Genomic DNA, 22,936 nt, shown 5'->3' with positions numbered 1-22,936 from the left:
TTACAAATGTGTTAAGATCAAAAGTCATGCAACACAAATAAATTGTAAGATATTACTCCAGTTTAAACAAACCACATGGATTTTCATTGAGTAATAAATGACAGAAAAGCTTCCAGAGTCACAAGTTGTTGCTCTCAGACTAGACAAAGGAAGGGAGAGAAGACAGATGGAAATTGTTTACGACATTTGTGAAATTTGAATTTTTGTAGTAGAATAATTATTTTAAACTTGCTGGGAATGCAGCAAGGCAGTATAATGGTTAACATCAAACACTTCCTATTTTAAATCACCTGCAATTATGAAAGGTGAAGCAGCTCAGTAAAAGTTACCCAAAGTGTTAATGACAATATTACAGAAAGGATAGACTGCTACTCACCATAAAGTGGAAATGTTGAGTCACAGTCATCACCTCCGCTACATGGTGAGTATCAATTTACCCTTTTCATAATATTGCCATTCCATTCTGGATTTTCCACTGTTTGATTTAACCCAAAGTGTTAGATTTGTAGGCAAAGAATATTTCCACCAAAATCAACTTCTTTCTTAAAAAGCTTCAATTATTAGGAATCAAGTTATAGATGCTACATAATAAAGGAGAGCACTTTCTCTTCTTGCAACTTGTCCCCTTAATTATGAAACTGTTTGTGTTTTCAAAACTTTTGTCCTGTGATTAGGTTCCTGATGGCTCAGCTTGTATCTTGTAAGCTGAATGAAAGTACTTGACAACACTAAGAGTGGTACTGTAGATACTCAATAAATTTTCATGCACAAAAAAAAAAAAAAACAATAATTCAATTCCATTACATTCCAAATTCTAATACCAGAGAATTTTGCCCAAGCACATAGCAGGGAGATAAGTTTGTGACAAAGCCAAAAGAGTTTTAACAAATAAAACTGTTTTATGCATACCTTGCATTTCCTACTAACCCTAAACTGTACATTTCTGCATCATTTTGAAGCATTATTTACATTGCTGTCTAATACAAAATTTAGCTGTATGACTTCCCAAACAAGCCATTAACCTGCATACTACATTAGGTTCTTGAATCCTATTTATTTTAATGGTTGAAAGAAAAGTACTAAAATACTGGTGAATCATAAACTCCATTTTCTGCAACAAAAAGAGCATTTCACTCAAATTATAAAGAAAAAATTATTCAAATAAGAAGTTAAGAAAATAATAAAATTTTGGGAAATACACTAAAAACTAATCAAAAACAAAGAAAACAGTAATGAAGAATAAAAATGAACACCTCTTTTTCTAAAACCTAAAAGACCACTTACAAATGAAACTAAAATTTGTTGTACAAAAGTCATTAGACCTTACACCAACTTCACTTAAATTAATTGCATGCTCTATTTGCACAGTATTGTAAGGCAGAAAATAGCTATATACAAGATGGAAGTACAAATAAAGAATCCAAACAAACACCACAAATACATGCAATTCAATGTATGGGTACTAGAAACCTAAAGTATAACACGGTTTCATTAATAGGCAAATTCAATGTAAAGAAAGAAAACTGAATAATTTTTGCTTCCAACTAATAGTTAACTAGTGTTAAACTATTTGAGGGGTATACTAATCACTGCACTGAAATGCTATCAGATGTGCATTTGTTGTGGAATAAACAATCAATCAGAGTGCTGAAAGTTTTGCAAAAAAAAAAGTTATTATTGGTATGAATGAATGACAAGTGTACACCCTGAAATTAAGACAAGAAAATGCAATTTTAATGTTTTCTGAGCAGACATCTTTTGTGTACACACAAATTTATACTTTACACAATGTAATATCACATGGCAGATGTGGTACACACCAAACTGATTAAAACAACCAATGAAAAATTGCACATATGAAAAATGCAATGAAGTTTTCATTACCTTTTCTGCTTACGTGGCGCTCAAAAAACTAGTTTCCAATAAACTCTGACACTACATTGATGCTGAATTAAATAAATGCAACTCCCAGTTAACGCTGCCATCTCTTCCCTAAATACAGAAATATCTCTGAAACAAACAGAAATACAGCACATTATGACATACTGAAATTAAATCATTTCAATTTTAAGAATGAGTATTTAACAAAACTGTATAAAAAAAACTTCATATACCCACAGCACTTTCTGTAAGATAACTCATCCTAAATCAGACATAAAAATCCTCACCACTGCAAGATATATTTCAGTAATGTGTAAACAATAGACCTGTCTGCTATGTACTGAAGACTGCAGAAAACTGAAAACAGTGAAAATTGTCAAATTCTAGCTTTCAATCTTTTATTTGTAAAATGAAAATTTATTTCCCTTTTTCTACACATAAATGTAAATTTAAGAGTAAGCAGTATCATTATAATGAAACAATTTAAATAACATATTAACAAGAACACTGGGAAATAACACACACACACACACACACACACACACACACACACACACACACACGCACACACAGGAGCGCGCGCGTTACGCGCACACTTAAAAATTTATTGAGGCACTCAACCCTACGGTTAAAGCCTGCCTTGCAAAATTGTCATTGACTACAGTTCAAATGTTTAAAGGTATGAGACAAGTTCAAATAAAATTCCACTCACAATCAATTGCACATTTGTACTCAGTCAGCCAGTCAACCAATCACCTTACTGAAAAAAAGCTCAACAGAGACGAGGCTAAAACAGTAACAGAGTAAAGTGTGGCTGGATGAGCACTCACAAAAAATGAATAAACCAACCACTATGACAACATACCAAACTATCTTCCTAATTAACTTAGGAAATTGTTACACACAATTAAAAAAAATTAACCTTATCTGACTCAGTAAACTAAAATAGAGAGCAGATAAAAAGGTAAGCTAGTTGCTGCCCTCATCACAACACAAAACACATTTTTTTAAAACATGTCTCACAGAATTCACAACACGAAATACTGCACAATGGTGCCCTATTGAGTTGTAGGACTCCTTACTTCATAGGCCAGTTGATAGACCGGGGATGATTCAGGGCTTCATTTCACATCTGTGGCTGGAAGATACAATGCTGAGGTCAGACGAATTGTTGGTTGCCTTCATCAACTGTGGTTTGTTCTTAGTCACTGGGTCCCTTGTTCTTCCTCAAAGGACTGCATTTGATTTAAGCACATACCTTCTGTCTAATTACAGAGGTTTTCACAGTGATTTCTGTTTTTATTAAGTTATTTTTTTGTTTGTATGTCGAGATTTTGTTGTATGAAAAATTGTTTTCTTATTGACCTCTTGGAGAATTTGGTTCTGGAGTTGGGTGGCTTGTTTTCTACATTTCATATGAAATTGTGGTGTGATGTTTAACTTTATTTGCGAATTCTTTTGACTTGGACTCAAAAACGTAAGGGATTTTTATTAAATGTAAAGGATGTGTACATTTCTGTTCAACTGGTACAGAGTGCATAAAGTAATCATCGCTAATACTTGATATAAGAATCTTAAAAGAAGATTGTATATATGGAAGAGACCTGGAGACACTGGAAGGTTTCAGATTTTTTATATAATGGTGAGAAAAAGATTTAGGAACCAGGTTTTAAATTGTAAGACATTTCCAGGGACAGATGTGGACTCTGACCACAGTATATTGGCTATGAACTAGAGATTAAAACTGAAGAAATTGGAAAAAAAGTAGGAAATTAAGGAGTTGGAACATGGATAAGTTGAAAGAACCAGAGGCTATTGAGAGTTTCAGAAGGGGACATTAGGCAACATTTGACAAGAACAGGGGAAAGGAATACAGTAGAAGATGTATGGGTAACTTAAAGAGATGAATTAGTGAAGGCAGCAGATGATCAAATAGGTAAAAAGGCAAGGCCTAGTAGAAATCCTTGAATAACATAAAAGATATTTAATTTAGTTGATGCATGAAGAAAATTAAAAAATGCAGCAAATGAAGCAGGCAAAAGGAAAGACAAACGTCTAAAAAATTATATTGACAGGCAGTGCAAAATAATGAAACAGGAATGCCTAGAGGACAAATGTAAGGATTTAGAAGCATATTTCAATAGGGGAAAGATACTGCCTACAAAAAAAATTAAAGATGTCTTTGGGGGAAAGAGAAGCAGCTGTATGAATATCAAGAGCCCAGATGGAAAACCAGGTCTAAGCAAAGAAGGGAAAGCTGAAAGGTGGAATGAGTATATAGTCTGAACTTGAAGACAGTATTATAGAAAGGGAAGAGGAAGTAGATGGAGATGAGATGGGTGGTATGATGCTGCAAGAATTTGACATAGCTCTGAAAGCTCTTAAGTTGAAACAAGACAATGGGGTAGACGATATTTGATCAGAGCTACTGATAGCTGTGGGAGAGCCAGCCGTGACAAAACTCTTCCATCTGCTGTGCTAGATGTATGAGACAGTTTAAATACTCTTGGTCTTCAAAAAGAATATAATAATTCCAATTCCAAAGAAAGCAGTTGCAGACAGATATGAAAATTTCTGAACAATCAGTTTAATAAGTCATGGCTGCAAAATATTAACATGAATTGTGTGCAGAAGAATGGAAAAACTGGTAGAGGCCGACCTTGTAGAAGCTCAGTTTGGAGCCCAGAGAAATGTAGGAACATGCGAGGCATTACTGACTCTACAACTTACTGTAGGAGATAGTTTAAAGAAAGACAAATCGATATTTATAGCATTTGTTGACTAAGAGTAAGCTTTTGACGATGTTGATTGGAATACTCTTTTAAATTCTGAAGGTAGCAGTTGTAAAATACAGGTAATTGAAGGCTATTTATGATTTGTGCTGAAACCAGATGGCAATTTTAAAGAGTCGAGGGGCATGAAAGGGAAACAGTGCTTGAGATTGGAGTGAGACAGGGTTGTAGCCTGTCGCCGAAGTTATTCAATCTGCACATAACAACCTGTCGCCGAAGTTATTCAATCTGCACATAATAAAGGAAACCAAAGAAAAATTTGGAGTGGGAATTAAAGTTCAAGGAGAGAGGGTGGGGAAAAATATTCGGCTTTGTAATTCTGTCAGAGACAACAAAGGACTTGGAAGGGCAATTGCATTGAATGAACAGTGTCTTGAAAGGAAGGTATAAGATGAACATCAGAAAGAGCAAATCAAGGATAATAGAAAGTAGTTGAGTTAAATTAGGTGATGCTAAAGGAATTAGATTAGAAAATGAGACACTTAAAGTAGTAGAAGAGTTTTGCTATTTGGGCAACAAAATAATTGATGATGGCCAAAGTAGAGAGACATAAAATGTAAACTGGTAATGGCAAAGAAAAGCATTTCTGAAGAAAAGTTTAATATCGAATATAGATTTAAGTGTAAGGAAATCTTTTTGGAAGGTATTTTTATGGAGTGTAGCCATGTATGGAAGTAAAACATGGGCAATAAACAGTTTTGACAAAAAGAGAATATAAGCCTTTGAAGTATGGTGCTACAGAAGAATGTTGAAGATTAGATGGGTCGATCACATAACTAATGAGGAGGTACTGAATAGAATTGGGGAGACGAGTAATTTGTGGCAAAACTTGACTAAAAGAATGGATCGGTTGATAGGACTCATTCTGAGACATCAAGGCATCATAAATTTAGTATCAAGTGAGATGGCGCAGTGGCTAGAACAGCATTCCGGAGGATGATGGTTCAAACCCATGTCTGGCCATCCTGGTTTAGTTTTTCTGCGATTTTTCTAAACCGCTTCAGGCAAATGCCAGAATGTTTCCTTTGACAGGGTATGGCTGACTTCCTTCCCCATCCTTCTCTAATTCGATGGGATTGATGACCTCGCTGTTTGGTCTCCCCCAAATCAACCAACCATAGAGGGAAGCATGGGGGGTAAAAATTGTAGAGGACAGCCAACCTATCTATTTCTGTTTTTGAATTTTCTAACCTACCTGCCCAATAAAGGGATCTAACATTCCATGCTCCAATCTGTATAATGAAAGTTCTGTTTCTCATGATGACGACATCATCCTGAGTAGTCCCTGCCCAGAGATCCAAACAGGGGACTATTTTACCTCCAGAATATTTTACCTAAGAGGACGGCATCAGCATTTAAACATACAGGAGAGCTGCATGCCCTCGGAAAAAATTACAGCTGCAGTTTCCCCTTTCTTTCAGCTATTCGAAGCAGCACTGCAGCAAGGCTGTTTTGGTTGAGGTTACAAGGCCAGATCACTAAATCATCCGGACTGTTGTCCCTGCCACAGCTGAAAAGGTTGCTGTCCCTCTTTAGGAACCACCCATTTGGCTAGCCTCTCAACATACATTCCTCCATTGTGGTTGTACTTATGATACGGCTATCTGCATCGCTGAGGCATGCAAGTTTTCCCATCAATGGCGAGGTCCGTGATTCATGTTTAAAGTTATGCTGGTCAAAAGTTCAAACTTTTTATGCAACAGAATTGGATGAATTGTTTAATTAAAAACATTGCCGTGTTTGCAATCAATCAGTTAATAACCTCTTACAACATAATTTAGCTTATTTTTCTTCTGAAGCTTCTTTTCTTCGGTTAACAACAACAGCCTCATATTCCATGATGAAAACAAGTACTGCCTCATTTTCTAAACAAAATTATATATCATTTATATTTCTAAAAAATACTTATAGACCTTGCATTTTAACACTTTTCAGAATAAGTGAATCACTCTGTTTCTTCACCTTAACAAAAAACAAAAATATACAAACATTCAACTGATCATATGTACAAATACTGAATTGGTAAAATCATAACTTCTCCAACCAATGTTATAACTGTATTCACAATTTAAAACTGTAATACCTGGTTATCAAATGTGTAAGTGGCTCTCTCAGTATAATTGTGGTTCTGAAATCCAATTTGTGATTTGTGAAGTATGCGATTACTGCACAGATGGGTAAAGAACATTGGGTATATTGAAACTTCCTGGCAGATTAAAACTGTGTGTCGGACCGAGACTCGAACTTGGGACCTTTGCCTTTCGCGGACAAGTGCTCTACCAACTGAGCTACCCAAGCACGACTCACGCCCCGTCCTCACAGCTTTAATTCCGCCAGTACCTCGTCTCCTACCTTCCAAACTTTACAGAAGCTCTCCTGCGTACCTTGCAGAACTAGCACTCGTGAAAGAAAGGATATTGCGGAGACATGGCTTAGCCACAACCTGGGGGTGTTTCTAGAATGAAATTTTCACTCTACAGCGGAGTGTGCGCTGATATTTCTTATCAAATAATTTTATAAAACAATTTAAGTACAATGTATGAACCATAGTAATTGATATCTGTAAAAATCACTGTTCTTATAGAAAGTCCTAGTAATTAGATATTTCATTATGTCTAGAAAACTGCACTATGTTGCTTATGTATTATATATGTGACTACGGTCATTTAGATGTCATGGGGTTAAAATATTCCAGTATTATACTGGGAACAGCATCTCAGATGTACCAATATTTATAACGGAATTTGCTCATTTTCCTCATTTCCAACACACTTGTACAAGAAGTTACAGCAACAGTTCAGAATACTCTAATGAAATATGAGAGACTCTCACACACATAACTTGGAAAAAATTATTCAACTGTCAGAATTTTTTCTGTTGCACATTTCAACAAACAAAAGCAGATATCTGAAGACATAACAAACATTAAATGAGTTTTAACTATCTTCTGAATCAAAATTAATTCACAAGTGAAGATGAGTAAAACAAATGTATTAACTATATTGACTTACAAAGCACAAGAGAGACAATAATTAATGGAACACAAAGACCAACTATACAAGCCCTGGACCCTGTCTCATACCAACATGTGGAGAATGGGGGAAAAAAAACTACAGTAGAAGCAAAAGCAATAACTCTGTGTAGAACTAGAATTCAATACAAAGGTATTACATTAAAAAAAAAATCTTACATTCTTCACATCACTGGATAAGTGGTTTAAGATGCCGGCCTGTCATTCGAAAGAGTGGAGTTCTAAGCCCCACAACCCTATACACCTCTTAATTGCTTAAGGCAAATGTCGGGTTAGTTTCTTGGAAAAGTGCATAGCCGATTCCATTTCATAATTCAACATGTGTTGTGTGTCTAACAATATTGTAGATGATAAGATGTTAAACTGTAATCTTAATTTCTTCTAAAAATGCAATGTAAAAATATAACTCACTGCAGTTAACTAACTTCGGCTGAAGATAACAGACCAAGTGCACTGTGATCACTAACAATTTACAGATGACTGTTTCATTTTCTATCCAGTAACAACAGGTAGGGGATCTCCACAGCAGGCCACCTATGTAATTTCACATACAGGAGACACACATGATCAGCAAGCCATACAAATACACAACATAGGGCACACATTTGGAAAATTAACAGATTATTTGGGTAATCTATCAATTAAAAAGATCATACAATGATTTTACTGGATGAACTGGAGATATATGGACATTACAAAAGAAATGACTATGTAGTAGCATCTCAATAGAAATAATTAATGTTTGAAAGTACAACATGATATGTGGAAAACCTACTCATTGAGTGGCAGCATGAATAAATGCATAAAAAAAGACATGGAACTGTGCAAACTCTGAAGGACTGCTTGGAAGTGCAGTAACTATTCATTTTTTCTGCATCTCTATCCACTGCTAAATTGCTATTTATTTGGCATATACAGAGTGAATGAATGAAGGAATTAACACTAATCACTGCAATGGAGATATGGTCATAATTGGAAGATACACAAACCAAGACAATAATCAATTTAAAGTGTGGGCACATTGAGATTCGTGTGGAATAATGCAAACATAATTTAGTAACACTGAAAGTAAAAGGAAATTTTACAAACCAGAATTATACAAAGAACTGCAAAGTGAGACCTTCAGGAAAATTCAGTTTTAAGGTGGGAAAAAGAAATACTCCAATTCACTAGCTTAATTGTGGGAAATAACAGTAAATATGCAAGGAAAACTACATAAACACGCGTCCTAGTCTTGATAATTTGTACTCTTCTGCCATTTGGTTTGAAAGAAAAGATTAATAAAATATTGTTTATACTACTATATAAAGATACGACATTGCTGAAAGTCTCATAAAGTTCTCAACAGATTTACCGCAAATTTATACAAAATGCTCAATACACATTCAGATGGGCATAGGCAATATATTTTTTTAAACAATAATGTACAGATTATCTGTTAAAACTAGCTGGTAGAAAGAAAATGATGTGCTGTGATAGTGTGTGTTTTTTTTAAAAAAAAAAAAATCTCATCTCATTATCATTTTCCTCACGAGTAGTTTCAATTACCAGAGTAGGACATTTAAATCATTACACAAACTGTTTCTCCCATACATTTATTCTTTCTTCTTATATATAATTTTAAACAAATATTGCATCCATGCATCCATCACAATGTGTTGTTTTGTTTTCTTTCTCACAATAGGTTTTAATAGAAAGCATGAAAGTTATACTTATGGCTTCTCAGCTTGTGATTATGGAACCTAATTGTCCAAAATTTTGTAATCCTACCCATTCACAGATTAATAATGTGCAAAATACTGTCATTGAAGCTACTATTCTCACAGATCCTACAGCTTGAAAGGTCTCTTTTATAGCTCCCATACCAATGAGCCCATCCAATTTCTCCATCCATTTTAAATGACTTCAGTTCCCAACCAACACTTCATTTGCAAGAACAACATGCAAGGCTGAAGGTCAAAGACAGGGGGAAAAGAAGGTGTACAGAGAAAAGGTGGGAGGGAGTGGAGGGAAGGAGAGGGGGGGTAGGGAAGGAGAGGGGGCCAGAGGGAGAGAGGGAGGGGGGGGGGGAGAGAGAGAGAGAGAGAGAGAGAGAGAGAGAGAGAGAGAGAGAGAGGTGGGGGGGGGGGGGGGAGATGAAAATGTGGGAGGGGTAAGGAGATTAGGACACATAGTCAATTTCCCTTAAATATTTAGCAACTGCAAAGCACTGCTGGATTCATTAGTCAGGCAATAAAGTTATCAAAAACACCAATCACACACTATAAAGTAGTAGTTACTATTATTATGAAAAAAGAATGAAGAGATTGTGCCTGGTAATGCTAGTGACTCGAAATCAACTTTCGTGTCACTTCTGTAATGTGTTTTTTAACCCATTACATGTGTGGCGTCGACTGAAATATGACTTGCACTAGGCGACCGAACCCGAATGGGGCCTCCTGGCCAACAACGCCATACAATGATTTCATTTTTTCACATGTACATTTCCTTTACAAGGCTGCCCTGGGAAACGAGGCAGGGCTTGTTCCACCAGCCTGTGTGCTATGAGCCGATCACATGTTTTGCTCCCTGTATCTACAGCAAAAGGGCCACCTTATGGTGTGCAATTAGTACCAAATATACCATATTTGGCCTATAGCTGACACCACTTATTCCATAATCATTCATACTATCCAAAAGATCACATTTAAGTCCATCAGAAACATTGATTTTCATTTTAGTGTCATTTTCGGTTACGGTGAAAAAATTTAGCTTAAATCGTGTGGCTCTATCTGCATCCATTTAAAAAATAATTGGTAGTTTAGTGACTAATAATTTCTATTTCCTGTTTCTTTTACACAACATGTTTGTAGTTTTGTTGCATTATATACTAACAGTTGTACCCTTTATACTAAACCATGTGCACAGGATTAAAAGACAAGGTTACTGCCCTGCCTTGTAGTAGCTACACTTATCATAATCAAACGATGGAAAATCCAGGGTGGAATAATGAGAGTATTATGAAAAGGGTAGATCGCTACTTACCATATAGAGGAGACACTGAGTAGCAGACAGACACAACAAAAAAGTGCTAAACATGTGGGCCTCGGCCAAAAGGCCTTCTTCTAAAGTAGACAACATATATTCACACATGCGCAACTCACACACACACATGACCACTGTCTGGCCTCTGAGACTCGACTGTAAGCAACTGTGTGTGATGGGGAAAGCAATCTAGGTGGTGGGAATAAGGAGTAAGCGGGGGCAGAAAGGGTGAAGGATAGACATGGGGAAGGTAAAGTGACACTTGTGGGAGCTTGTAGGGACAGAGAAGGGCAGTGAGGTGCAGTCGGGAGGTTTGGGGGAGGGAAGGGGGCTTGGAAACAGAGAGAAGTAGAGGAGGCGAAAAAGATTATACATGCATTGGCGGAACAGAAGGCTGTGTAGTGCGGGAGTGGAAGCAGGGAAGGGGAAAAGTGATTGAAGAGTTCTCGTGTGCACAATTCAGAAAAGCTGGTATTGGTAGGAAGGACCCAGACGGCAAAGGCTGTGAAGCAGTCACTGTAGTGATGAACACTGCCTTGGGCAGCATGCTCAGTAACTGGAATGGTCCAGCTGTTCCTTGGCCATAGTTTGTCAGTGGCCATTCATGCAGACAGACAGCTTGTCGGTTGTCATTAGCAGATAGAGCACAGCACAGTGGTTTGAGCTTAGGTTGTATATCACATGACTGCTTTCACAATTAGCCCTGACTCTGATGTGATACATGATGCCTGTGACAGGACTGGAGTAGGTGGTTATGGGAGGACTTATGGGACAGGTCATGGATCTAGGTCTTTCACAGGGATATGAGTCATGAGGCAAGGGTTGGGAACAGGGCCAGAGCAGGGTTGGACAAGTGTACCGCATACATTCGATGGACAGCAGAATACCACTGTGGGAGACGTGAGAAGGGTGGTGGGTATGATATTTTTCATTTCTGAGTGTGACGAGAGGTAGCTGAAATCCTGGTGGAGAATGTGTTTCAGTTGCTCCAGTCCTAGGTGGTTCTGAGTCATGAGGGAAATGCTCCTTCGTTGCCAGGTGGTGGGACTCTGGGAGGTGGTGGTTGACTGGAGAGATAAGCCATGGAAGATCTGTTTCTGTACAAGGGTGGGAGGGTAAGTTTAGTCTGTGAAGGTATCAGTGAGCCCTTGGTAAATCTGGAGAGAGACTCCCCATCACTGTAGATGCGATGACCATGGGTGGCGAGGATGTATGGAAGGAAATTCTCGGTATGGAATGGGTGGCAGCTGTCAAAGTGGAGGTACTGCTTGTTGTTGGTAGTTTTAATATGGGTGGGGTACTGATTTAGCCACTTCTGAAGTGGAAGCCAACACACATCGAGGATGACGGCTTGTTGGGTTGAGGAGGGCCAGGTGAAGCAAATGGCTGAGAACATGCTGATGTTCTGGAGGAAGGAGGATAAAGTGTCCCATCCTTGATCCAAATGACAAAGCTGTTATTAATGATATCTCTTAGATGGCATTAATAGGTTGAGATAGAATGGTGCTATGTGGGTGCCCATTGATGCACCATGGATTAATTTGTAGGTGATCCCCGACCCAGCTAGGAAACTACGTACAAGCACAAGGACTATATCATCTTCTTCTACTTCTTCTTCTTCTTCTTCGTCTTTCAAAAAAAGGTGAGCCAAAGTTTTGTTTCTGATAGACTTGAATGCACTCTTCTCAATGGTGTTAGTAAGTAATCTATCAGAGATATCAATTTTAAGATACATTGTGGCAAAATTATAGTATATTTAGTACTTTGATATTTTTGGATACTTCAGAAGCTGAGAACAAAGAGAATATGTCTGTAAAAAAGTTCAAAATTCACTAATTTTCTGACAGTGCCTCATAATAACAATCTATTCCTTGTTAAAATATAAGGAAAATTTGTTTGAACACAATGTTTTAGTAAGTCTGGGGGGGAGAGTGGGGGGAGGGAGAGGAGGGTTAATGGGGGGAGGGAAAGAGAGGGGGAGGGGAAGAGAGAGGGAGAGGGGAAGAGAGGGGGAGGGGAAGAGAGAGGGAGAGGGGAAGAGAGGGGGAGAGGGGGTGAGGGGGAGGAGGGGGAGAATGGGGGAGGGTGGGAGAGGGAGAGAGGTGGGAGAGGGAGAGAGAGGAGGGGGAAGAGAGGGAGGAGAGACGGGGAGATAGAGAGGAGAGGGGGGAGATGAGAGGGGAGAGAGGGGTAGGAGAGAGGGAGAGAATGGGGCGAGAAGGGGAGAGAGTGGGGGGAGAGGGGGCAAGAGGGGGAGGTAGAGGGAGGGAGGGGGAGGTAGAGGGTAGGAGGGGGAGGTAGAGAGGGGGAGACGGGGGACAGGGAAGGGGGAGAGAGAAGTGTGGCGAGGGAAGGGGTGAGAGGGAAGGGGTGAGAGGGGAGGGAATGGGAGAGGGAAGGGGGAGGGGGAGGGAAGGGGATAGGGAAGGGGGGAGAGGGAAGGGGGAGAGGGAAGAGGGAGAGGGGGAGGGGGAGAGAGAGCTGTTATGTTACTTATGCGTCCCATTATCAAATCACTTCAGGGAAAGAGAGGGGGAGGGGAAGAGAGAGGGACAGGGGAGAGGGAGAGTGGGCATGAGGAGGAGAGAGGGGGAGGGGGTAGCGTGAGAGGGGGAGGGGAGAGAGGGGGAGGGGGTAGCGTGAGAGGGGGAGGGGAGAGAGGGGGAGGGGGTAGCGTGAGAGGGGGAGGGGAGAGAGGGGGAGGGGGTAGCATGAGAGGGGGAGGGGAGAGAGGGGAGGAGAAAGAGGGGGAGGGGAGAGAGGGGGAGGAGGGGGAGGGGGGAGAGAGGGGGAGGAGGGAGAGAGGGGGAGGAGGGAGAGAGGGCGAGGAGGGAGAGAGGGGGAGGAGGGAGAGAGGGGGAGGAGGGAAAGAGGGGGAGGAGGGAGAGAGGGGGAGGAGGGAGAGAGGGGGAGGAGGGAGAGAGGGGGAGGAGGGAGAGAGGGGGAGGAGGGAGAGAGGGGGAGGAGGGAGAGAGGGGGAGGGTGGGAGAGAGGGGGGGAGGGTGGGAGAGAGGGGGAGGGTGGGAGAGGGAGAGGGGGGAGATGGGGAGAAGAGTGGGGGTGGGTAGGAGAGGGGGAGATTGGTAGGAGGGGAGAGATGAGGAGGAGAGGGGAGAGGAGAGGAGAGAGGAGGGGGGAAGGGGATAGGAGAGGGGGAGGAGAGAGTGGGGAGAGAAGAGGGAGAGAGTGGTGGAGTGAGCGGGGGAGGGGGGAGAGAGGCGAGAGGGAGAATGGGGAGGTGGGAGAGGGAAGAGAGGGGGAGAAGGGAGGGGGAAGAGAGGGAGGAGAGACGGGGGGATGGAAAGGAGAGGGGGCAGATGGGTAGGAGAGGGGGCAGATGGGGTGGAGAGGGGAGAGGAGAAGGGAGAGTGGGTGGGGGGAGGGGGAGGGGGGCGGGTTGGGGGAGATGGTAGAGGGGGGAGAGGGGGGAGAGGGGAAGAGGGGAGAGTGGGGAGGGGGAGGGGGAGAGAGAGATGTTATGTTACTTATGCGTCCTATTATCAAATCACTTCAGGCAGGGGCTTACCTTTGTAGTCTCAGATGTTATTGAATTTAGCATATGTTGAAATTCAGAAGTAAGTACGAAACATGTATTTTTTTGTTTTCTCCGAAAAAATTCTTGCCCCAAGATACAGGCCTTTTAAGATGACACTGCGAATGCCAGTTTGAAGATGCAAATGTCGGAAAAATCTTTAAAATGCTGTATCTCTGCAACAGTTCTGTTTTGTTAGATTTTTTTTATTTGAAAGTTAATTGCTTTATGATTACAATGGTATCCTCCATTTGGACATATCTGTCAAAGTTCTTTTATTGTTGTCTTTTGAATTTTTTTTATAATTTACGGAACTTTTTTTTCCTTTCAAAAATGCCAATCTGCAAGGGTTAAGATTTTTTTTCTGTTGATTAGTACCATGTAATACTACCTTCTCTATAAAGGAGAGCTTCCACTTTTAAACTGGACAGGTTTGATTGTAAAAAATCATTGTTTTTTTAACTTTCATGGGTAATGAATGTCGTCATTGAAGTTGTTTCTTAATAATTTCTTTCCAATTTCTTTGTTACAATGTTTATTTCTATTATCTTTGTTGCAGTTATTTCTTATCACTTTCTTTGTTGCAGTTGTTTTTTTCTCACTTCCATTGTTGCAGATCTTTCTTACACTTTGTTGTAGTTTCTTGTCAGTTTCTTTGTTGTGGTTGTTCACTGCATGTTATCTGAGACCATCCAGCAAGATCTGTGTTTTTGTGAGGAATTTGCCAGTTGACACAGTTGCGGTGCGTTTTGTGGAAAGGACTGTTTGAAATGTCTTCTGACTGGGGCCACAGGAGAGTGAAGTGTGCTGACTATTTGAATATCCATAAAAGTGTAATATGTAAGACAAACAAAAGACAGACTTTGTTCAGGTTGGGAATAAGTGTTCTCATTTGAAGACTGTTTCAAAGTGAAGATGTTTCCAGTAACGACTTTTTGCGTTCGAAACGTTTTGACAGAATATCAACAATGACAGTATCTGAACACGGTGAAGCCTCCCATGGTGCAGATGATGCAGATTTTGCATCAACAGCGGAAGAATTAAATACCCTGAATTAGTCAACTACAGAGGTAGATGTTAGTCCCGTTAAGAAACAATCGTCATTGAAATCAAGTCATAAGCTCTATGCATCGAGAAAGCGCAGATAAATTGCTAAAGCTATGGATGAATACACTGTAGCAGAACTGACCCCACTCTTCAAAGTAGAAGAAAATGAACCGAAGCACTCTAGCACTTCTTGCCAGTACTTTTTCACACATATCAATTCAGCTGTTGAATAGTGTGCATCCTACAGTGAAAAGGTGCAAGTTTTAACTATTATTCCAGACACATTTTCAAAGAAAACAATTTTGAACCACATTCCATCAGTATCAAAGTACATGGTAGACAAATCAAGAAATGTGAGGTCAGTAAAAGGAGTCTTTGGAAGACCAGATCCCTATTATGGTCATCCTGTAGAAGCAGCTCAAGTCCAAATAGTGCAGTCATTTTATCTGGAAGACAAATGGGACTATTCTCACCCAAGTGCTAACAAAAAAAAGACAATATAACTGTAACAGTTGAAGGTCAAAAAGCTGTGAAAGTGAAGAGGTACTCGACTTGCAGTATTAAACACACTTTTGCAATTTATAAGAGCAACTATACAACTTTACATACTGGAAGATCTTAATTTTATGCCCTACGACCTATGTGGGTAGTTCCACACCCGCCTGGAGATGTCTGTTTATGTGTGTCCTGCTTGGATTTTGAACTTCATGTGGTAACTTTGAAGAACTTATTGGAGCTAGTGATATATGAAACTTTGGTTGGGTGTGTGAAGTATTTAGTAGTCCGTGATGAAAAGCGAGAGACTTGTTTGTTTCAAGAATGTGGTGACTGCCCTGGAAAGGGAGGACTGTCTATACAACTCTGCAGAAATTACACATGTCACATGGGAGGAAAGTAAACTAATTAAGAAAACTGTTGCCTTTGACAGTTTCATTGATGAACTTGGTAAATGGTCAGTGAAAGCAAGAACACACCAGCATCTGAAGAAATTGCAACAAAAATACATTGCAGAAGTGAAAGGGTGTGTACAGGCTGAAGAGCTATGTTTAGTGCTTCACTGTGATTTTGCTGAAAACTGGTCTGTAATTCTTCCACAAGAAGTACAAGGGTATCATTGGAGTAATGACCAGGTTTCAGTTTTTACAGGGGTGACATATTTTCAAAACAAGACCACAAGTGTTGCAGTTGTAAGTGATGACATAGGATATGACTCAGCACATGCTTTGCTAGCGATGTGCAAAATTCTTCAACTGCGAACAGGGGCAGAGAAGATCATAATTATTTCTGATGGTGCTCTTTGTCATTTTAAAAATCATTACCAGCTGTTTGAATTGAGTAAGTCTCTTGTGCCGGCTGACTGGATATTTAGTGCTACTGGTCATAGGAAGGTGCCTCATGATGGTGTAGGAGGCCTACTGAAGCACCATGCTACAAAACATAATCTTTCCAGACCAAATATAGCTGGAATTCAGAATCATGAGGATTTTATGAGAGTCGTGAAATCTTACACATCCACAGCCCTCATTCTTTTGTCCAAAGAGGAAATCGAAGAATTCCATGAGCAGAAAAAAAAAAAAAAAAAAAAATAATGGTCCAAACAAACTAATCCTGTGAAAGGAATTCAGAAGACGCATTTCTGGACTCAAAGCAATGGGCGAACTCATACTGCACACACATTAAAGAGCAAGAAAGAAGAAATTTCATTCATTTGGCCAACAGCTCAGAAACATCAGGATAATATTCAGATTCACAACCTGAGAAGGGGAATGTTTGTGGCATGTGTGTATGACTGTGATCGGTGGATTGCAGAGATTATAGACACCAGTTATTAGTTAAACGAAACTGTAGTGAAGTTTTTGATACCTCATGGACCAGCTGCTGGATGTAGGTTTCCAGCTGAAGGACAGCAACAATGCCACCGGTACTCACTCCCTGTTCACAATGTTTTGTAGATTGTAAGTGCTCCACTTCCTATTGGTTCAACAGGAAGGCATCGCTCTATACCAAAGGAAGATACTGAAGCAGTGGAACACATTTTTAGTTCACTGACTGGCTAATTTCAGTACAAAACAGAGTGCACGGAAGTTCTCTAAATTGAAACCTTTAAGTCTTTGGATCTTTCACATACATTTTGGAACCATTTGAAATGCTTGAAAAAAAAGAGTCTCTTACTCATCTTTCAAAACTAAAATTATGTTAAATAAGGCTAGGTTGTGATATTTATGAGCCTGTTATGGGATAATGTGGTAATAAAACAGGTTTTATGTATGGCAAAAATTTCAATTGTTTATAAAATCTTTTCAACCTAAAAGTGGAAGCTTTCCTTTTCACGGAATGGAGAACTATATGGCACTAATCAGTGGGGGGCGGGGGGGAATGAAAATTTGATGGACTGATATTTTAGGAAAAATATTTTTTTTCCATAAGTTATAAAAAAATGTTCAGGACACTATAGTAAAACTTGGACAGGTAAGTCAAAATGGAGGATTTCTTTGTAATCATAAAGTAATTATCTTTCAAATAAAAAAAAAACCAACAAAATACACTCCTGGAAATTGAAATAAGAACACCGTGAATTCATTGTCCCAGGAAGGGGAAACTTTATTGACACATTCCTGGGGTCAGATACACCACATGATCACACTGACAGAACCACAGGCACATAGACACAGGCAACAGATCATGCACAATGTCGGCATTAGTGCAGTGTATATCCACCTTTCGCAGCAATGCAGGCTGCTATTCTCCCATGGAGATGATCGTAGAGATGCTGGATGTAGTCCTGTGGAACGGCTTGCCATGCCATTTCCACCTGGCGCCTCAGTTGGACCAGCGTTCGTACTGGACGTGCAGACCGCGTGAGACGACGCTTCATCTAGTCCCAAACATGCTCAATGGGGGACAGATCCGGAGATCTTGCTGGCCAGGGTAGATGACTTACACCTTCTAGAGCATGTTGGGTGGCACGGGATACATGCGGACGTGCATTGTCCTGTTGGAACAGCAAGTTCCCTTGCCGGTCTAGGAATGGTAGAACGATGGGTTCGATGACGGTTTGGATGTACCGTGCACTATTCAGTGTCCCCTCGACGATCACCAGTGGTGTACGGCCAGTGTAGGAGATCGCTCCCCACACCATGATGCTGGGTGTTGGCCATGTGTGCCTCGGTCGTATGCAGTCCTGATTGTGGCGCTCACCTGCACGGCGCCAAACACGGATACGACCATCATTGGCACCAAGGCAGAAGCGACTCTCATCGCTGAAGACGACACGTCTCCATTCGTCCCTCCATTCACGCCTGTTGCGACACCATTGGAGGCGGGCTGCACGATGTTGGGGCGTGAGCGGAAGACGGCCTAACGGTGTGCGGGACCGTAGCCCAGCTTCATGGAGACGGTTGCGAATGGTCCTCGCCGATACCCCAGGAGCAACAGTGTCCCTAATTTGCTGGGAAGTGGCGGTGCGGTCCCCTACGGCACTGCGTAGGATCCTACGGTCTTGGCGTGCATCCGTGCGTCGCTGCGGTCCGGTCCCAGGTCGACGGGCACGTGCACCTTCCGCCGACCACTGGCGACAACATCGATGTACTGTGGAGACCTCACGCCCCACGTGTTGAGCAATTCGGCGGTACGTCCACCGGGCCTCCCGCATGCCCGCTATACGCCCTCGCTCAAAGTCCGTCAACTGCACATACGGTTCACGTCCACGCTGTCGTGGCATGATACCAGTGTTAAAGACTGCGATGGAGCTCCGTATGCCACGGCAAACTGGCTGACACTGACGGCGGCGGTGCACAAATGCTGCGCAGCTAGCGCCATTTGACGGCCAACACCGCGGTTCCTGGTGTGTCCGCTGTGCCGTGCGTGTGATCATTGCTTGTACAGCCCTCTCGCAGTGTCCGGAGCAAGTATGGTGGGTCTGACACACCGGTGTCAATGTGTTCTTTTTTCCATTTCCAGGAGTGTATATGGAACTGCTCCAGAAATACAGCATTTTAAATTTTTTTCCAAAATCCACATCTTCAAAATGGTATGCGCAATGTCATCTTTAGAGGGCTGTATCTCGGAGCAGAAATTTTTTTGGAGAAAAGAAAAAAATGTGTTCCTTACTTAGTTCTTCATTTTAACATATGCTAAATTCACTAACATGTGAGACTATGAAGGTAAGATTTTTTCCTAGCCTGCTTGAATTGATATGGACTATGCCTATACAAAAAGCTGTGAAAGGACAGCAATTTGTAGATACTTGGTCTATTAAGCCAGTAACCATAGATCACCAATCTCAAGGAACTTTTTTTATACATTGCCAGTTTCACACAAAGCAGCCCTTGTGAAAACGGCTCTACAAGCTAAACTTTTTGTAGTTGGTGGCAACTTGTTCCTAGGATTGACTCCCTGAACTGTGCTGCTGGTTTGAAAAGAAAGTGAATTATGTATGACAAATTTCAACAAATAAACATATAGACAAGTGATAGTTAGTATCCACAGTTCTTTGAACAGTGGATGATATTGAATTCACATAACAAAAAATTCCATTACACACTTTTGCTTAATAAGCACCCCCCCCCCCCCCCCCCCCCCACACACACACACAGTATGAATTTATGGAAGAATGTAAGCAAAGCACGCAATTTTGCTTTTAATTTTTACATCAACTATGCCTGACAACATTTGCACTGCAAACCGCTATTTCTTTAGGTGATCTGACAGGTTCACGATGTTTTCCCCATGTGAAATTTCTGCCAAGTAATAATCCTTCTGCCAAGTAATAATCCTATGAACTTTAACCTCCACATGTTCTCGTGCTGTGTGTACTTTGGTTGGGAACCACAACAATGTTGTGATCTACACTTAGTTAGTTTTCTCAAAGTTTAATAACAGTGATTTGGCTTATTTATTATTTTATTCATCGTATGGCAACAACAACAAACACTGACAAGCACATAAAGTTTAATTTTACATGTATATCTAATTAAGATTGTATACATGGAAGAACCCTGGAGATACTGACAGGTTTCAGATGGATTATATAATGGTAAGACAGAGATTCAGGAGCCAGGTTTTAAATTGTAAGACTTTTCCAGGGGCAGATGTGGACTTTGACCACAATCTATTGGTTATGGCCTGTAGATTAAAACTGAAGAAACTGCAAAAAGGTGGGAATTTGAGGAGATGGGACTTAGATAAACTGAAAGAATCAGAGGTGGTAGAGAGCTTCAGGGAGAGCATTAGGGAACGATTGACAAGAATGGGGGAAAGAAATACAATAGAAGAAGAATGGGTAGCTTTGAGAGACGAAATAGTGAAAGTAGCAGAGGATCAAGTAGGTAAAAAGATGAGGGCTAATAGAAATCCTTGGGTAACAGAAGAGATATTGAATTTAATTGATAAAAGGAGAAAATATAAAAATGCAGTAAATGAAGCAGGCAAAACGGAATACATACAAACGTCTCAAAAATGAGATCGACAGGAAGTGCAAAATGGTTAAGCAGGGATGGCTAGAGGACAAATGTAAGGATGTAGAGGCTTATCTCACTAGGGATAAGATAGATACTGCCTACAGGAAAATTAAAGAGACCTTTAGAGATAAGAGAACCACTTGTATGAACATCAAGAGCTCAGATGGAAACCCAGTTCTAAGCAAAGAAGGGAAAGCAGAAAGGTGGAAGGAGTATATAGAGGGTCTATACAAGGGCAATGCACTTGAGGACAATATTATGGAAATGGGAAAGGATGTAGATGAAGATTAAATGGGAGATACGATACTGTGTGAAGAGAGTTACAGAGCACTGAAAGACCTGAGTCGAAACAAGGCCCCCGGAGTAGACAACATTCCATTTGAACTACTGACGGCCTTGGGAGAGCCAGTCCAGGCGAAATACCCTCAGACTTCAAGAAGAATATAATAATTCCAATCCCAAAGAAAGCAGGTGTTGACAGATGTGAAAATTACTGAACTATCAGTTTAATAAGCCACAGCTGCAAAATACTAACACGAATTCTTTACAGACGAATGGGAAAACTAGTAGAAGCCGACCTCGGGGAAGATCAGTTTGGATTCCGTAGAAATACTGGAACACGTGAGGCAATACTGGCCTTATGACTTATCTTACAAGAAAGATTAAGGAAAGGCAAACCTACGTTTCTAGCATTTGTAGACTTAGAGAAAGCTTTTGACAATGTTGACTGGAATACTCTCTTGCAAATTCTAAAGGTGGCAGGGGTAAAATACAGGGAGCGAAAGGCTATTTACAATTTGTACAGAAACCAGATGGCGGTTATAAGAGTCGAGGGACATGAAAGGGAAGCAGTGGTTGGGAAGGGAGTAAGACAGGGTTGTAGCCTCTCCCCGATGTTATTCAATCTGTATATTGAGCAAGCAATAAAGGAAACAATAGAAAAATTCGGAGTAGGTATTAAAATCCATGGAGAAGAAATAAAAACTTTGAGGTTCGCCGATGACATTGTAATTCTGTCAGAGACAGCAAAGGACTTGGAAGAGTAGTTGAACGGAATGGATGGTGTCTTGGGAGGATATAAGATGAACATCAACAAAAGCAAAACGAGGATAATGGAATGTAGTCGAATTAAGTCGGGTGATGTTGAGGGTATTAGATTAGGAAATGAGACACTTAAAGTAGTAAAGGAGTTTTGCTATTTGGGGAGCAAAATAACTGATGATGGGCGAAGTAGAGAGGATATAAAATGTAGACTGGCAATGGCAAGGAAAGCGTTTCTGAAGAAGAGAAATTTGTTAACATCGAGTATAGATTTAAGTGTCAGGAAGTCATTTCTGAAAGTATTTGTATGGAGTGTAGCCATGTATGGAAGTGAAACATGGACGGTAAATAGTTTGGACAAGAAGAGAATAGAAGCTTTCGAAATGTGGTGCTACAGAAGAATGCTGAAGATTAGATGGGTAGATCACATAACTAATGAGGAGGTATTGAATAGGATTGGGGAGAAGAGAAGTTTGTGGCACAACTTGAGCAGAAGAAGGGATCAGTTGGTAGGACATGTTCTGATGGAACTTTGAGGTTCACTAATGACATCGTAATTCTGTCTGAGACAGCAAAGGACCTGGAAGAGCAGCTGAACGAAATGGACATAGTCTTGAAAGGAGGGATATAAGATGAACATCAACAAAAGCAAATCGAGAATAATGAAATGTAGTTGAATTAAATCGGGTGATGCTGCAGGAATTAGATTAGGAAATGAGACGCTTAAAGTAGTAAATGAGTTTTGCTATTTGGGGAGCAAAATAACTGATGATGGTCGAAGTAGAGAGGATATAAAATGTAGACTGGCAATGGCATGGAAAGCACTTCTGGAGAAGAGAAATTTGTTACCATCGAGTATAGATTTAAGTGTCAGGAAGTAGTTTCTGAAAGTATTTGTATGGAGTGTAGCCACGTATGGAAGTGAAACATGGACGATAAATAGTTTAGACAAGAAGAGAATAGAAGGTTTCGAAATGTGGTGCTACAGAAAAATGCTGAAGATTAGATGGGTAGATCACATAATTAATGAGGAAGTATTGAATAAAATTGGAGAGAAGAGAAATTTGTGGCACAACTTGATTAGAAGAAGGGATCAGTTGGTAGGGCATATTCTGAGGCATCAAGGGAT

At 40.5% G+C, this 22,936-nt stretch overlaps 1 protein-coding gene across 2 annotated transcripts in view; it reads right to left on the bottom strand.

Annotated features, from left to right (window-relative positions):
- LOC126187659 (INO80 complex subunit D-like) overlaps positions 1–22,936 on the bottom strand; it is a 158,209-nt gene that overhangs the window by 116,207 nt on the left and 19,066 nt on the right. For both annotated transcript variants that reach the window (XM_049928875.1, XM_049928876.1), the window contains 2 exons: positions 1,885–2,010; positions 910–1,111 (listed from right to left, as the gene is read on the bottom strand). In XM_049928875.1, coding sequence (XP_049784832.1) covers positions 910–962 — 53 coding nt within the window. In that variant the 5' untranslated portion in view covers positions 963–1,111; positions 1,885–2,010. The remainder of the gene's footprint in view (positions 1–909; positions 1,112–1,884; positions 2,011–22,936) is intronic.

The sequence above is a fragment of the Schistocerca cancellata genome, chromosome 5 (assembly GCF_023864275.1).
Source record: "Schistocerca cancellata isolate TAMUIC-IGC-003103 chromosome 5, iqSchCanc2.1, whole genome shotgun sequence".
Taxonomy (NCBI): Eukaryota; Metazoa; Arthropoda; class Insecta; order Orthoptera; family Acrididae; genus Schistocerca; species Schistocerca cancellata.
This window is presented reverse-complemented; position numbering and strand designations above follow the sequence as displayed.